Raw genomic sequence first — 17,260 nt, forward strand, 5'->3', positions numbered from 1 at the left:
GTAGGCGAAATAGTAGATCTGGTGTAATAAAAACAATCTACTTTTTAGAACATGATCTGTAATCTACTGATAAAATAAAATCTTTATTAATGTCTAGTGTTTAGCAGTAAGTTAGACAATCATTCTGTCCCAATCCCGGAAATGAAGGCGATTCCTGTCCCATACATCCCCTCCCCCACAACGTAGGCTTTTCCTCCCTACGTCTCCTACGTGACTGGGATGTAGGAGATACAGGAACTGTACAAATCTGCCCCGGCCTTGGGGAGGGGTCACTAGGTGAGGGCGGATTTTGCTGGGAGGGGGGCTCCTGGCACCCTGGCTCACTGCAGGTAACGTCACCCCAGCCTAGCAACTGCAGACAAGGCCCGTGAGTGGGCAGCTGGACAGCAAGAGCCACGTAGATTATTCCTGAGGTAGGAACAGCTGGACTGCAGGTCCAGCCCGAGTGGGGGCTGTTGCTGAAGGAGCATGTTCATAGGAGCACTGGTATCTCCGAACTTCCACAAGCCTGCAGTGGCCCTGGGGTGCCCTAGCTGGTCACCTCTTCTGGACAGGGACCGTCAGAGCAACTTTTGGACCAGCAGCGCTCTGCCAGGAAAAAAGGGAAATTGATGTTATGAGCATTTGGTTTGCTATAAGTGGTACAGCTAAGTAATTCCCATTTATAATTCTTTAAATTTAAATTCTCACTTCTCCTAACGGCAGAATTAATGACCCCGTCCACACAAGATGACTACACTAATACTTCATATATGGTGTAGACTTCCCATTGCTATAGGAAAAGGAAAAATTGATAGCCCCTGATAGCAGCAAGCTCCGAAATGTTTTGACAGATTATAAAGCAGAATCAGCCTATTACTGAGGATTTTTTCCCATTTGCCTTTCAGATGTCAACAAAACTTACCAGTTAATAAACCCCCCCAAAATACCCCACCCCAGCCTCCAGAGCAGTGCCATAGTCAGCAGGATATTGCTGGTAAGCTGGACTCCCTCCCTACGGGGGCTCACCTGAGTCACCCCAGGCGTGGTCCCTCCAGTCCCAGGCTTGACTGGTGGTGTGGGAGGTGGAACGTTTGGCTTGACCTGGGAGGAAGCAGACACAGCTGATGGAGGGCATCTCCCATGAAGGCCAAGTATGGCCCAGCTTTATCCTCCCAAGGCTGCCCTGCTCATCTCCAGCCCTGAGGCCTCTGTCTTCACACAGCTCTGTAGGAAACCAGTTAATAATACCACCCCCACCCCCCCAAAAAAAAACCCACCTCAGCCTCCAGAGCAGTGCCATAGCCGGCAGGATGGTTCCGGCAAGGTAGAGTCCCTGCCGGGGCTCACCTGAGTCACTTCAGGCGTGATCCCTCCAGTCCCAGGCTTGACTGGTGGTGTTGGAGGTACAACATTTGGCTTGACCTGGGAGGAAGCAGACACAGCTGGTGGAGGGCCATACCACTCAGAGGATTAAACCTGAACCTGGCAGAGCTCCTCTTCTTGGCTAGCTGTCCTAACCCATCTTGCAGCCTGGACAGTACTCCACGATGTTACCAGAAGCTCGAAAGGAAAGAATTAACTTCTAAAACACATTTCTTTGCATTTCCACATTCCTAGAGAGGATGGTAACCTGACATTGCTTGGTTTTAGTATATCTGGAAGGCTTTGCTGAGCTTTCCTACTGGGCGAGGCACATTTTGGTCTTCTTCCTCATCCAGTTTCTCTTAATCCTTGCTCAGAAATCCCTTTGCACTGCCCCCATTTTGCCTTTAGGATTGCTTCTAGGGTTTTCTTTTCTCTTCCTTCCTTCCTTCCTTCCTTCCTTCCTTCCTTCCTTCCTTCCTTCCTCCTTCTTCTCTTTCTTTCTTTCATTGTTGTTTTGATATTTTTTAAATTTTGTTTTGTTTGGTTTTTCAAGATAGGGTTTCTCTGTGTAGTCCTGGCTGTCCTGGACTCACTCTGTAGACAAGGTTGGCCTCGAACTCAGAGATCCACCTGTCTCTGCTTCCAGACTGCTGCTATTAAAAGTGTGATATGGGATTCCCCTCTGTATGCTGTGAATATGTCTTATTATCATTGGTGTTAATAAAGAAGCTGTTTTGGACAGTGGCTTAGCAGAGTAAAGTCAAGCAGGAAATCTGAACAGAGAGAGAGAGAGAGAGAGTAGGCAGAGTCAAAGAGACACCATGTAGCTGCCAAAGGAGGCAGACATCATGTAGTCCCAAGAAGCGAGAGGTAACAATCCACAAGCCTTATAGTAAAATATAAAATAATAGAAATAGGTTAATTTTTTTTTCGAGACGGGGTTTCTCTGTAGTTTTGGAGCCTGTCCTGGAACTAGCTCTTGTAGACCAGGCTGGTCTCGAACTCACAGAGATCCTCCTGCCTCTGCCTCCCAAGTGCTGGGATTAAAGGCATGCGCTACCACCGCCCGGCTAGAAATAGGTTAATTTAAGATGCAAGAACTAGCTAAGAATACGTCTGATCTATTGGTCAAACAGTGTTGTAATTGGGGGCTGGAGAGATGGCTCAGTGGTTAAGAGCATTGCCCGCTCTTCCAAAGGTCCTGAGTTCAATTCCCAGCAACCACATGGTGGCTTACAACCATCTGTAATGAGGTCTGGTGCTCTCTTCTGGCCTGTAGGCATACACACAGACAGAATATTGTATACATAATAAATAAATAAAAAAAACAGTGTTGTAATTAATATAGTTTCTGTGTGATTATTTGGTCTGGACAGCCACAAAATGAACGTGCAGCATCTATCTACAAAGGTATGTGCCACCACCACCACCTGGCTAGACTTTTTCAGCTCTTATGTAAATCTAAAATTAGTATTGGCTAGGCACAGTGATGTATATTTTTAATCCCAGCACTCAAGAGGCCGAGGCAGGAGGATCTCTATGAGTTTGAGGCCAGCCTGGTCTGCACAGAGAGCTTCAGGCCAGCCAAGGCTACATAGCGAGGCCCTGATTAAAAAGTAAATAAATAATTTCCCTCTTCCCTCCAGAAATGGAAAAAGAAAAACAGAAAATCACACCTATAATACCAACACTCAAGAGGCTGAAGCAGGAGGATCACCGTGAGTTTAAGGGCCAGCCTGGGATACACAGTGAGTTCCATATCAACCTGGGCTAAAGTGAGACTAAATTTAAAAAAACAAAACTAAACAAACAAAAACCAGGGGCTTGTGAGATGGCTCACTGGGTAAAGACACTTATGCAAGCATGGCAATCTGAGTTCAAGCTCTGCAGCATACGTAAGAGTGGAAGGAATGAACTAGTTCTACAAAGTTGTCCTCTGATCCTGCTTGCATGCTATGGCTTGCATGCACACATCACAGCATACCACACACAATAATAATGATAATGATAATTAATAATAATAAACAGCAGTAGCAGCAGCAGCAGCAGCAAGGGCCACTGAGACTGATCACACAGTAAAGGTGCTTGCAGCACGAGCCTAACGACCTGAGCTTGAGTCCCAGAACCAAGTAAAGTTGACCTCCATATGTGCATACATGCCCACGTACATCATACACACAATAATAGATAAATAAATAAAGGAAGAAAACATGAAATTGCTATAGCAAGACATAGTGACAGTTGTTAACGGCTAAGTGTCAAACTTTCCAGAGATGTGGAATTTTAAGAGTCTCCAGATGGGGACTGGAGAGATGGTTCAGAGGTTAAGAGCACTGGTCCTGAGTTCAATTCCCAGCAACCAATGGTGGCACATAACCATCTATAATGAGAGCTTATGTCCTCTTCTGGGCTGCAGGCATACATGCAGGTAGAACACTGAATACATAATGAATAAATAAATCTTAAAAAAAAAAAGAAAAAACCTCTTGGAAACAGTAAAAGGAACGCAAAAACAGAATGAAGAAGGTCAGGGGGACTGCGAAGGCCAATGTTGGTGCTGGCAAAAAGCCAAAGGAGTAGATCTGCAGTGACTCATCTGCTATGATATGCCGACAATTTCCCAGAGGACAAATAAATTAAAGGCTTATGTGTCTGGAGTATGCTGTTTATTGGATGTTAGTAGAATCAGGTGGCTGGGCTAGAGAGATGGCTCAGGTTAAAAGCATTGACTGCTCTTTTCCCAGAGGTCCTGAGCTCAATTCCCAACAACCACATGGTAGCTCACAGCCATCTATAATGAGATCTAGATGCCTCTACCGACGTGCAGGCAGAACACTGCATACATAATAAATAAAATTTTTTGAAAGAAAAAAAAAGTCTCGAGATGATCTCCCAAGCATTCATTCGTTTCCCTAGACATCAGTTCATTTCGCACAAAGACAGTTCCCAGCAAAGAACTCACTGGCATTCAGAGCCCTATCCTGTCTTGGTTACTTTCCATGCTCTTCCTGTATCAACCCACATTCACTTACAATAAGAAGATAAGAAGTAGACAAACGAAAGGACACTCAGAAAACTGTCAACTAGCACTTTCCAGATGAGCAGTGTAGACTGAAAGCCGCTTGAGAGCCACAAGTGCCCAGAAGAGCAGCTAAGACCCTTAACAAGGTCTCGGGCAGAGCAAAGAACAAATAGTCACCCTTCAGGTCCCACAGGTCAGGAGGGCAGCTGACTTGTGCAGTTAAGGCCTGTGTCAGAGTCAGGGGCAACTGGGTGTCTGTCCTGCTGCTACCTTGCATTTGCTCCCTGGGACAGGCAAGCCTATGCACCTACACACAGGTTCTCTACCGGTCCAGCCATGACCCCAGAGTAGCTACCTAGGGCTGGGGCTAGAGCAGAGTCCCATGGATTCTCAGAAGTAGGAGAAGTTGGGGGGGGGCATGCCCAGGAGTCCTGGATTTTCTGCCTGGAAGTGACTTCACCACTGTCTCTTTTTCTCCCTGAGTGTGATACCCAAGCCCACTAAAAGACTCTCCAAACCCCATTCTACATGGGTTCAGCAGCCTGCCCGGTAAGAGCAGGCCTCCAGGCCCTGCAGAGGTGGTTTCTACCAAGTGGCCTCGGAGACCCGAGACCCACAGTGACTCTAAACAGGCTGCCCCTTTTAGGTCTAAGCAAAGGGGTTCCCGTTCATCTAGAGGTGAAGAGCCCTGCTGGGAATGACTCCAACACCGCAGGGAAGAATGAACTGGAATGAATCTCTACTTTCAAAGCTTTAGGAAGTGGCATTTTGAGACCTTCCAAATCTCTATAGCTTCCTCCCAAGGAAAAGTGTAGGATTATTTGTCTCTGGAGCAAAGGGCCACAGGCCTGAAGGAGGGGAGGGTCTCCTCAGAGTTAAGGCTGTCTCTTTACCTGCTTGGGTTTCAGCTTTGGGAGGGGCTTGGTAGGTGGAACAGGTCTAAGCTGTTGGAAGAAAGAGACAGAATCAGGATCCAGGGAGCAGAGCAGTTCAGGGTTGGGGGATAGAGCAGTAGTACCCCTCCCTCCCAGGCTCCCTGAATCCACCCTTAGGTTCAATTTACTATCCCAGCTAGGCAAGGCTAATTTACTTTGCCAGTACAGCAGCTGTTTCCTAAGGCCCCAGGCCCACAGAGTCAGCCACTAGATGCCACCTCCAGGAGGTTTCCATGTCCTCAGAACACACATGGCTGTTTCCCAAGGCTTATTAGATTTGTTACCTGCTGAGTATAAACTGGAACTGGAAGTGGTGGACTGGACACAGGAGCTGGAGGCTTCAGGGAACAGAAATGTGAGCCTGGGCCCAAGAAGCAGTGCTTGCCCCCAACCCATGCCCACCAGGTCCCCTGCTTTAAGGACCCAAGACTCTTACACTTCCCAAATGGTACTCCCTCCACCCCCTCTTTCCTGCTCACCCTGGGTGAGATGCGTGGCCTATCCCATTTTCCTCTCACAGTTCAGGTCTGAGAACCCTCAAACCCACAAGTCCAGACTCCAAATATAGATCCTCAGGGGACACATCTTGATCTAGTCCCTCTCCTTCCCTTGGGGTGACTGAGATACTTCTCAAGACTCATGAGTTAATTTATACAAAAAAGTTTCACTATCCCTACTGGGCTGCAACCTGAGTTCCCCTCTGTTCAACCCCATGAGCAGTAGCACCTCCACCCCCAGAGGACAGTACTTACTGCAGGGGGTGGCCTCTTTGGTGTCACTGTAGGTCTCGGGGGCTGGTTGGTACAAACCACCTCTGGGGTGCCTGGAGGCCTTCTCTTATCTGGCAGGCTGCTGTCCCTCATGAAGAATAGGGGGTTGGAGAGCCCTGTGGTGGGCTTGGGTGCCACACTCCTGGGGAGAAAAAGAGACAAACAATGGTGTGGTCATTTCTAGGCAAAGAATCCAGGATTCCTACTGAGGCTGGCATCTCTACCCTGGTACACCCTACACAGGCTGCAAGCTGTAGTCATAGGCACACGGTGAGCCCAGGAGGCAAGGAGCAAGTCTCTTGACAGCTGTGCTAAGGTGTTTGGAGGATCTTGGAAAAGCCGTGCTTTGGCAGTCAGTTTGGGGGTCAAGGTCTTGGTGCAGGGCATGGTAGGAACCTAGTGGGGCATATGTGGCCATGGCTAGGGGTGGGAAGGTCATCTCAACTCTGGACTTACCGTATCCCTATCTGTTGCCCACACTGTCCCTTTAAAGCCTCGAAGGAGGAGGAGGAAGAGGAGGAGAAAGAAAGAAGAGGAGGAAGAGGAGGAGAAGAAGCAACAGAAGAGATTCTGGGAGTCTCCTGAGCTTCCCACCAAGCCTTCCCAGCACCCAGAGAACCCCAAGGCCCCTTGAATGCCCTGCCCGGGCCTGCTGACAGAAGCAATGTTTTTTCTTTTTTTCTTAAGTAGCCGCAAAGCCACTTCCCAAGTGCCGAGAACAGGAAGTATATGTCTCATATGTAGATATGTCACAACTTCCATGTCCTCACCTCCTCTGGACTTGGCTCTGGACCTTTCGGTAGAAGATGACACCTGCCAGGATGACCGCCACGAGGATCACCAAAGCCACCACCACCACACCAACTGGAAGGCTCCCAGATGCTGCGTGACACATGGCCACATGATCATCCAGGACTGGGACCAGTTGGATCAAGAGCTGGGGAGGGCCCTTGGGAGATACTGGCCCAAGGATCAGTCCCTTTTGACCATGTCCTAGGTCCCACACCCCACATGTGGTCAAGTGCCTGAGGACTCCAGCAGAGGGCCCGGTACATTACACCAGCTCTTCAGGCGCTCCGGCAATGGGTTAGACGTGGTGAGTGCCAGCCCCACAGTGCCACCGTTGAGGCCTAGCCAGGCTCCCGAGGCTGCGGTGCTGTGGACAGCCGCAGTGACCACTGGGGAGGAAGACACTATGGGGGTTGTAGGGAGTGGCCCTGGATGCCTGGGCCAAGGCTATCTGGCCTTGTTTTGAGCAGGACATAGTCACCTTTGAGATGCAGAGATATGGGATCCCTCCTAATCACCCTCAAGACCGGCAACCCGCAAAAACCAGCTCTTGTGGTTCTCAGGACCTTACCTGCTCGCCCAGCTGGTACATCTGCCAGCAGCTGTGCACAGTGGGGCGGGGCCCAGCCCGCATGGCAGTGACACTCTCTCTTATGGTTGCATACCTGGAGGGAAAGCTGGGCCTCAAGGACGGGTATCCCACAGGGCAGCAGAGCAGATCGTGGCACACATAGGATTCTCCTCCATCCACCCACATATGTCAATCTTACGATTACAAGGAGTATCCCTAGTGACCACACTGGTCACTGGCCACGAGTTCAGTGGAGGGCACCTGTCCTACCTTAGCCTCAGAGAGGACTTGTTGATGCCTCCATTAGAAGGATATAGGCTAGTCTGAGCCCACACTGCTATGCCCACAGCTATCTCTGTCACAAGCTTCATATGACAAGTAAGTGGTGGTAGCTTGAGGGCACCAGTCAGTGGGTATACCATGCCCCGAGGTCCTGGGCCACACGTACCCCATGGTTGTTGCACTTAGCAGAGCAATTCTCAGATCTATATACATGGAGGTCCTGGCAGCGTCCACCCATGCAAACCTGGAAGGTGGAAGGGGCTCCTGGGTAGTTGGCCTAGACCCCACCCCCACCCCACTATCTTCAAACCCAAAGGTCAGTCCAGGACAGCTGGTGTGTTCACACTCTAGGATAACTAGGCCCTTATACTTGTGTGTGTGTGTGTGTGTGTGCGCACGCGCACACGCACACATGGGATAGGGGCTCAGCCATGAGAATGGTACTGGACTGGCTGACCCTGGGGACACCTTGGCTGTGGTGGTCTCCAGACAGGTGCCTCTGCTTGTCCAGTTACCTTGTCAGGTTTGACTAGGGGATAAGAGGTTCCACGCACATGCCCCCACCAGTCAACACTGTCTGTACAGGACATCATTAGAGCCTCATAGGGGCACATTTGGTCTTCAGCAGCCTGGGATAGCTTTCAAGCGCTTCTCAGCTCACCTTCCCCTCCTCGCACTTGGTGCCCTGGAGTACCAGCTCATAGGTGTCAGAGTTGCTCTCTGTGCCAAGAGCGTGGCAGATTCCATGGTGGGTGGAGAAACTGCAGGAGGAACGTTCAAGGGGCTTCTGGCCTCCCTCACAGTACAGCACCCCACACCGGTTCATTCTGCAGACAGAGGGCAGGCTGTGGTCACAGGTGTCATGGGCACGTGCTCAGAGGCCTGGGAGCTGCAGGAGATGGCCCCAGGCCTCTCCTTCCTCAAAGTTTGATGACTTGAAGCGGGGCAGACTCCAGGAGAGCCACCTGTCTCACAGAGCAGTCCTCCTCTGTGGGGAATTGTCAGTGAAGACACGCCACCCCCAGTCCCCAGCTGTTACTTACTTGCCAGGGTACATAGTGACCCTGCAGCCCCGAGTGATGCTAAAGGTAAAGCAGGAGTCTGATGCAGCCCGGGCACCTGGGGGGCAGGAGAAGTTAGCCTGGTGTAGGTCACAGACACTCCACAAGCTTGCCCCCATCCTATGCTCATGCCTGCCTCACCTGGCCCCCATAGATCCTGGCACTGTTGTGTCAGTGTGGGGCAGCTCCCATCAAAGCAGTAGCCCCCCGGGCAGGGTGTGCCATTCTGTTGGAAAGCATCTTCAGGGCATGTTGGCTTCTGGCCATCACAGAACTCCTCCAGGTCACATTTGTCCTTCATGGGACGACACAGCTCACCGGCTGGCTTCACCTGGTACCACAGAGAAGCTCACCGTGGAACAGGTCCACATGATGCCTTCATAGGTATCCTGTTGTCCCGGGCTTGACTGGGGCGGATCCTGGGTGGAGTCCAACTTACCTTGCACTCATGACAGCAGGCACCATAAGCACACTCTGCCCCCTTGACTAGCTGGCAAGAGGTGGCATTGCAGCAGGGGTTCTTACAGTCCTAGGAGGACAGTGGTTTCAACAGCTATGCCCTAGCCAGACCCGGCTGCAGGGTAAATTAGCTTTTGGTGAACTTTGGCCAAGGGGCTGCAGACAATTTTTCTCCAATTCCTTAATAAGTTATTAGGGGCTCAAAGGGAAATGTGGTAACGTGTGATTCCCAAGGGTTACACGTGGTGTGGGCACATAACGTCAGGCCTGAGACGCTAACCTAAGCAAAAAGGAACCGGGGTTGAGGCCCCTACACTAATGCTGAGGCTGACCAGCAAGGGGCAGGGAGAGGGTGAGACAGACCTGAGGTGTACCACAGTCACACTGCTCTCCATGCTCTACAAATCGGTTTCCACACACAGGGCCTCCCACGAACCGGTTGACATCTGGGACATTGGTCAGGCAGCCTGTCTGGGGCTTCATCACGAATGACTCTAGGTCAACCTGGCTACACCTGCTGAATTTCCTTGGGAAGTTGGAGCTAAGGGAAAAGGGATATGACCATCAGGGAGTTCCACATGCCAGTCTGTTCCTTCCCACCCAACATGTCCCACTGGACCTCACCCAAATATTTGGGTCATGATGCAGCCACCAGCCTCACGTGGTACAGGGCAGTAGCAGCCTGGGACGCTCTCATCATGGTTCATGCCCAAGTTGTGGCCCAGCTCATGGGCCATGGTGGATGCTACACCAATGGGGTCCCTGGCATTGTCCTATGAGGATATGATCATTAGTACTGTCTTGCTACCATCTACCCACATGCCCTCTGCCACCCTAGGTGTCAACAGGTGTGATGCTGCTTTCTGCTTAATATCCTAACAAAAAACAGGTTCCAAATCCATCCCCGGAGTAGGTGACTGCTTCATGGTTTCTTAGGGACCTGGACTGACACTTCTACCCAACAACTCAGGTTCTGTGCTTGACTGTTCAGCCACCAGACAGCTTGGCAAAATTGGGTGAGAGTTCCATTTACCTGGTTCACAGCTCCTGAGTGCCAGGAACACAGGGCAGATACCTTAGCCAGTCCGACAGTGTTGCCGATGAAATCAACCCCTCTAGAAACAGACATAACATGTAATATCCTGGACATGGTTCCTGGCCCCTCTTCATCCCTTCACAGCTCTGCTCTGGTGTCCTGCCCTCGAGGCCAGGCTGTACAGAAGCCAAATCTCCCGGGCCTGGCTCTGTCTCACTGTGGTGGATGGGTGTGCGGGCCCACTCACGTGATAAGTTGCACGTTGTCATGTGGGTACTGCCCTAGCAAGTTCTGTTCCCTCCAGTTCAAGAAGTTCTCCAGTGTTACATTGGCATGGGGGCTGATGTAGAACTTGTCTCTGCTCCAGATCTCCAGGCCCACCAGGACCACACGGAAATCGAGCTCCTGATAAAGCTGCAGAGGGTGAGATGCCACCTAGGTCAGGCTGGGGTTGGGGTAGACAGGGGCATTACATCCATTTCACCACTGAGGGGTACTGAGTCTAGGTGATGGCCAGGTACTGAGCTCAGTATACAGCCCTGAACTAGTTCCCCTCTTGATCGGCTGCTAGCTTGCCCTTTCCACCCCAAGCAAGTGTCAGCATCCCTGGGGCAACCTACCTTGTCCACGTGGTTTACTACCTCCAACACACGCTGGCGCACGGCCTCTCTGCTTCCCAGCCTCCGGAACTGGAAACATACTGTCTTTAGGCTGGGACCTGGCAACCTCATCCCAGCTCATCCAGCCCTCTCAGCCCCTGCATCCCATACCTCTTGGCTGTCTGTGACCACATACAACTCCACATATCGGGGTTCTCTGGGTATCAGCCAGTTCTAGGGAAAGAATCTAGTCAGCATTCTTGGCCCTGACCCAACTTACCCCAGAGCCCAACTCTGTGCCGGGAGGCAAAGTCTAGACATCTCCAGTGCTTTCTCTGTAGCAGCAGGGTTGAACCGGGTCCAACCACTGGCCATGGGGACTACTTCAGGACTACAGACAGCCATGCGTAGGCCCAAACATGGGCTCTGTGGCTTGACTGGCCAGCAGGGGCTGCTCACCCGAGGCTGAGAACTGTAGATTTCTAAGGCCCGAGGCCCTAAGTCATCCAGGCTAGTGTCGCTGACCCCACAGGTCCCAGCCTTCTCTTGCAGGTGCTTCTCCTGGTACATCGCATGCTGCCCCTCTTCACCACCATCCAGAGGCTCAATCAAGTGGATAGTGGACCCAACTCGGAAAAAGCCCCTGAAGGGAGAGTCAGGTGGACAGAGGGTATGGTCAGCTTGCCTATCAGGGATTACAGGTAGTCCATGCCTACTGCCTTGGAACTGCCACCTCCCACCCTTGTGGGAGATGCCCAGGCTTGTGGACATAGGAGACAAGAAGGCACATGGATTTGGCGTGGCTGGAAATTCTCTTTTTTTTTTTTTTTTTTTTTGTTTTGTTTTGTTTTGTTTTTCGAGAGACAGGGTTTCTCTGGTTTTGGAGCCTGTCCTGGAACTAGCTCTTATAGACCAGGTTGGTCTCGAACTCACAGAGATCTGCCTGCCTCTGCCTCCTGAGTGCTGGGATTAAAGGTGTGCGCCACCACCACCCGGCTGGAAATTTTTTTTAAATTAATATTTATTTATTATGTATACAATATTCTGTCTCTGTGTATGTCTGCAGGCCAGAAGAGGGCACCAGACCTCATTACAAATGGTTGTGAGCCACCATGTGGTTGCCGGGAATTGAACTCAGGACCTTTGGAAGAGCAGGCAATGCTCTTAACCACTGAGCCATCTCTCCAGCCCCCCGGCTGGAAATTCTTAATGGAGTCTAAGAGCCCCAACCCTTCCAAACACAGACCAGCAAAGACATTTTTGTTTTTTCAAAGTCTCATGCCTGCCTCTGCCTCCCAAGTGCTGGGATTAAGGGCGTGCGCCACCACCACCTGGCTTATTCCTTTTTTTTTTTTTTAAGATTTATTTATTTTTATTTTATATGCACTGGTGTTTTGCCTGCATATATGTCTGTGTGAAGGTGTCAGATCTTGGCGTTACAGACAGTGGTGAGCTCCTATGAGGGCACTGGAAATTGAATCCAGGTCCTCTGGAAGAGCAGTCAGTGTTCACAACTGCTGAGCCATCTGTCCAGCCCCAGGCCTTTTTTACACTACCTCAGTTTACCCTTCTGTAGAATGGGACTTCCTGCTTGGGTCTGCAGTACATACCTGAGGCCAGCACAGGTGCTAAGGCTGGCCGCTGAGCCCTGGTACCCTTCCACATGGCCCTGGTAGAGGCAGTGGTCCTGAAGAAGGGAGAGAGGGTCATAGGTCCTGCTGCCACAATCTCATTGGCCCAGGGAAGACTGTCCTGGCACATACCTGCCCAGGCAGCTGTTCTGTCACCTCGGAGCCATTGGCAGCTGAGTAGGTCTCTGTGTAGCTCGAACCCAGCAGGTCCCTGGAAGGGAACCACTTAAGCTCCCTAGTTTCACCTTCCCCCTGAGCAGCCCCTATAAAGAGCCTACACTTCCCACTGGACTCAGGAACTGACTCAAGAGCCAGAATCTGCTTACCTGTTCTTCCGAAGGTGCAGGGTGAACATGTGTTCTTTGGTCCCAAGAGCATAGCTCAGATTCTCTGGGTACTGGCCCTGGATGGGGATTCAGAGTGAATGGCCTTCAGCTTATGGCCAGGGTTTCTCATAGTAAAGAGCCCCAGAAGGACCTCCCTAGGAGACCTTGGCAATTCATTAGTTTCAGGCAAGAAAGTAGGTGGCTGGGGCCAGGTTGAGCTATTTGGGAAGGACAGGCAAAGCAAGTCTCCAAGATGAAGAAGAAAAGCATAGAGCTTCCTGGCCCCTTGAGCCATTTCCCCATTTGTTCACAGGATGATGATGAAGATGATGATATGACATTCCTTCCCAGAGGAAGCAGGGTAGGAAATGATAGGGAGCCTTAGCCAGAGCCACTGAATCCAGGGCAACACGGGGGTGGGCAAGGTAAACAGACCCTCTCAGCAGCACCATTGCACAGCTGGCTATGGTGTCCATCCTGAGGTTCAGGGCAGGTGTGTGTTCTACACTCTATGACCTTTCACTCATACACCATGTGCACAACCAGCTAGCCCTAGGGACAGCATACACCAGGAAAAAGGAAAGCCCAGGCAGAGATGTTTCCTGGAGATCCAAACAAGGACAGGCCCAGGAACCTTCCTGGAGGTCTATAGGCTATACTCGGTTCCCAGCCCCAGGAAATCCCAGTCGGAGCGGTTCTAGTCGCGTTTACATAGCTTTAGGGTGAGCAGCTGCTGGCTAATCTGAAAGAACCACTGCCAACTGAAACTGGGGAGTGGCCTGGGGCAGCACAAGCTGCTGTACCTCTCCTGGGTGACAGGCCTCTCCAGGTGGAGCCAATGGCCTCCAAAGGAGCGAAGCCTGAATCAGAGAAGACTCTGATTCAGGGTTGTGGCAGGAAGTGGTGAGCACAACAGGGAGAGACCATAGTCATGCCCAGACACACAGACAGGTTTAGGTACTGCAGCTGTGCAGAGCAGCCCCCAGAGACTGCTGGTCCTTTCACAGAAACAGGTTGTACAGTGGAGCTAATGGACTCACCCAGGGGGAGGGCAGGTCTCTGCGGGAGCGGGACGCAGTCAGGCGCCGAGGCCATACCACCTCATACTCTTTCACATTGGGCAAAGGGGGTCCAGGAGCTACGGCTGCAGGAGAAAGGGGTCAGAAGGCACAGCAAGGCAGTGCTTCCCCTCTTATCTGGAGAATCACCACATGGCTAGGTACCAGCAATGGGATCTGACCTGTTGGTCCAGGTAAGAGCTTTGTGCCTAAAATACCACCGGATCCATCGCACTAGAGTCAGCGGTCTGAACCTAGCACGCCACGCACGGTGCCCCCATCCTTCCCTAGTGCCTATCTAAACCTATCCAGAGAGAAAACACATAGGCCCTTGGTCTGCCTGCCAGACATCTAGAGTTGACCTGATCTCATCTTTAGTTACATGATCAGATCTAATTGATTAAGAAAGCACACCCTCCCTCAGGTTTTTCTCTTCCCAACAGAAAATTTTGTGTCCAACAACAGATGTCCCTCTATAGGCAGGCCCAGTTTTAGAGACCACCTATCCCAGAGAAGTGTCCTCTCTTGGCATGGGCAAAGGGTGTAGCTTCTTAACTCCAAACTTCCAGGACTAAGAGGTAAGAGGAGAGACCATTCCAGCCAGATGCCTCCCAGGACAGAAGTAAACCAAGTCTTCCAGTGGGAGTCAGGACCCTGTGTTCCTAGGGAGCTGGGACCATTGCATCTCTAGCTTCTGACCCTGCCCAGCTAGAGGGTTCACCATCATCCATGGTCCCACAGGTGAGTGAACCTTGCTGACTGGACTCCTATAGCAGCCAGGGAAGCTGCCCTGTGGGCACCACACCTAGCGGTGTCACTCTTTCTGTAATCTGCTCAGGAGGGAAAGTCCCAGGAGCCAACTTCTCTTACACTTCACTTCTGAAAAATTCAAATTCTGATCTTTTCTGTATCTACCTATTTTCTCCATACCCAAGGACCAACTCTAGGGAGGCAAGGTGACCTGACTATAACTGGCTACTAGGTCGAATACCAAGCCCTGAATGGGTTTCTTGAAATCAAATCATCACTCACCTGGTGTCCACAGGGCGCTGAGTAGCCAGAGGCCAAGCATGATGGGATCTTGAAGACACTAACCCTAGAGGTTCCACAAAGTTCTGTCTTGAGCACTGACTAGTGTGGTTACTTCTGAGAGCCCTTCCCAGAGATCAGGGCTGGCCAATCGCTAAGTCATGGGGCGGGCTGGGGTGGGGCTGGGCGGGGCGAGATGTGTACACCTCTGTACCAGTATCCTGCTGGCAGCAACCAGCCCCCAGAGCAGTCTGGAGTTAGAGGCTATTCCCCAGTGGCTTCTGGCTAGCTTTGCATCTCCCATAATTGGGGACCAAATTAACAGGAGCTGGAGACGGTACATGGACTAACTCTACAAGCTCCTAGTCCTGGTGGAGAAACCAAGAGCTTGCCTTCTAGTCCTACCAGAGCTGGGGAGTGCTAATTGGGTGGAGTCTAACTGGAGGAAGGTGACTTGTGAAGGGGAAGTTACTTGTAAGCCTGAAACGTCAGAAGGTGGGGACCCTTTGACTTCCAGGACAACTGAAAGCCTTAGGGAGGGCCAGTGTGGTCCCGGGACCACTCTGTGGGAGCTGACATTTTCCAAAATCTCTGCCGAGCTCTACCATGCTTTTGAGGCCTCACTGGGAAGGGAAATGCAGGTAGGAACAGGCAGGTGGATATCTAGGCCCAGGTGACCAAGTGACAGCAAGCAAAAAGTCTACCTGACTGACTGATCCTTTCGGGTCCTGATGCACCAGTCTCCATGTATATGCCTGAATTCTGTCCTTCGTGTCCCAAAGGTAGTGCTGTCCCAGAACCAGAGGTCTCAGCACCCCTATATGGCCTAGTTCCCAGTTTCTCCAGGTGGGTCTGTTACTGTGGGAACCCAGGACTATTTGGAATATAGTCAAGCCTGTTTATTATTTGTGCTAATGTCTTCTTCTGTGACCCAGCCTTGTGGACATATATGGTTAGACCTTACAGACTCCACAAATCTACCAAACCAGGGGTAAGAGACCTAAAGGGAGAGACACCCAGACTATCAACAGGGCTTGAGAATTCAGCCAGAAGAAACTAGTGGGGCTGGGCTGGAGTCTTGGACCATATCCTGAGGGCTATACCTAAGAATTTAAGCTGGGGCACAAAGGACACCATTACCCCCACTGGTCAGAAATGTAGCAATGGTTTAGGAATCTCACCAGCAACCTGCTGCCAGAGGTATCAGCCCACAGTGCTTAGGGTTAGAACAGACACCAGGCTGCAGAAAGCAGCAGGCAGAGCTCTTGGGCAAGGCTGACTTCCACATACACAGGACCTTAGTAACAGTGAAGGTTCAAAGCAATTTTTCCTTAGTCAAACAGTAGGCACAATCGAAAGCTGTTGTCAGTATGTATGTACCACTGTCTTGTAAGTCCAACCATCTATAGTGAAGGCAACGGAACAGGGTAAAATCAAAAGCCAGGACCAGGTGGGGCCAATTTTGTCCTGCCCTGGCAGAAATACATTGGAAATGATGGGTACTCACTCCACCACATAAGACAGACTCAACTTACTGCTATCTTCGCCCAGCAGGTGCTCTGAAGGTTTGTAGTTGGGTCCCATACAAACCTGGGAGCTGCAGATCCAAGACCAGAGACACGGGTGTCTGGACTCCTGGAAACAGACCACTAAGCTCTGCTTAGTCTGGCATTTATTCTGACAACACTGGCTTGGCCAATGTGCGTTTACTCAGGCAAGCCTGCACATGCTGCAGACCAGAAGAAACAAAACAAAAACACAGGCACTCCAGGGGGCCTCTGTTTAGCTAGCCAGTCCTGACTGGGTCATCCACAGTCTTACCAGCTGCAGAATCAAGAGATCTGCCTCCAGTTCTCACTCCTCCACACACTTCCTCATTCCCCAAGCTCACCTGGGGCAGATGTTTAAAACTGTCCACACAGGACTGAAACAAAAAGCCACTGAGGATGAGGCGGCCACAGTACAACTTGTTAGATACTTTGCTGAATAATTTTCAAAAGGAAAGGCCTGCATCTAATGGATAAAGGGCATCCAGACCCTGATGGGCAGGAGTAGCGTCCAGCTTGAAGCTTAGTCTGTCTCCAAGGACACATCTCAGAAAGTACACCTTAAGGGTTCTGGGTGAAGAGTTGGGCACACACTGGTGAAGTGAGAACACCTTCAGTTAGGGATAATGCTGCCCCCTAGCGTCCATAAAGGCAGATCCAAACCATGTAGAGAACAGTCCCAACCCCCAGGCTACACCTCCCTTGCCTGGTCTTTTCTAATTATATTGCTCCTTGCATAAAGATGCTTTTACTGTCTGAGGCTAAAAGCACCGCCCTACACACACACACACACACACA

At 50.9% G+C, this 17,260-nt stretch overlaps 1 protein-coding gene across 3 annotated transcripts; it reads right to left on the reverse strand.

The window, feature by feature from the left end:
• Positions 1 to 57: 57 nt before the first annotated feature.
• On the reverse strand, positions 58 to 17,225 carry Adam8 (ADAM metallopeptidase domain 8). 3 transcript variants are annotated; one of them, XM_050136784.1, is made up of 26 exons: positions 14,919 to 17,225; positions 13,869 to 13,972; positions 12,829 to 12,905; positions 12,635 to 12,713; positions 12,482 to 12,558; positions 11,331 to 11,514; positions 11,043 to 11,105; positions 10,893 to 10,961; positions 10,520 to 10,686; positions 10,270 to 10,351; positions 9,861 to 10,009; positions 9,600 to 9,777; positions 9,217 to 9,306; positions 8,919 to 9,108; positions 8,760 to 8,835; positions 8,378 to 8,543; positions 7,883 to 7,960; positions 7,435 to 7,528; positions 7,133 to 7,252; positions 6,845 to 6,956; positions 6,057 to 6,216; positions 5,589 to 5,642; positions 5,263 to 5,313; positions 1,330 to 1,404; positions 1,009 to 1,083; positions 58 to 588 (listed from the first exon to the last, which is right to left on the reverse strand). In XM_050136784.1, the coding sequence occupies exons 1-26, from the start codon at positions 14,956 to 14,958 to the stop codon at positions 538 to 540; spliced, it is 2,661 nt and encodes an 886-aa protein (XP_049992741.1). In that variant the 5' UTR covers positions 14,959 to 17,225; the 3' UTR covers positions 58 to 537. The 3 variants fall into 3 exon arrangements, with proteins under 3 accessions (XP_049992741.1, XP_049992743.1, XP_049992742.1); XM_050136786.1 differs by lacking the exon at positions 7,133 to 7,252; XM_050136785.1 differs by lacking the exon at positions 1,009 to 1,083.
• Positions 17,226 to 17,260: the final 35 nt, after the last annotated feature.

Source organism: Alexandromys fortis, unplaced genomic scaffold (assembly GCF_014885135.2).
Source record: "Alexandromys fortis isolate MF-2015 unplaced genomic scaffold, M_Fortis_MF-2015_v1.1 scaffold_3, whole genome shotgun sequence".
Taxonomy (NCBI): domain Eukaryota; kingdom Metazoa; phylum Chordata; class Mammalia; order Rodentia; family Cricetidae; genus Alexandromys; species Alexandromys fortis.

Excerpts from the sequence above, each read along its gene's own strand:
- Adam8 (XM_050136784.1), bottom strand. The coding sequence starts at position 14,958 with ATGCTTGGCCTCTGGCTACTCAGCGCCCTGTGGACACCAG. Across the intron at positions 13,973-14,918 it reads CAGCGCCCTGTGGACACCAG|CCGTAGCTCCTGGACCCCCT; the intron begins GTGAGTGATGAT and ends TTTCTCCTGCAG. Across the intron at positions 5,314-5,588 it reads TTCCAGTTTATACTCAGCAG|CTTAGACCTGTTCCACCTAC; the intron begins GTAACAAATCTA and ends TTCTTCCAACAG.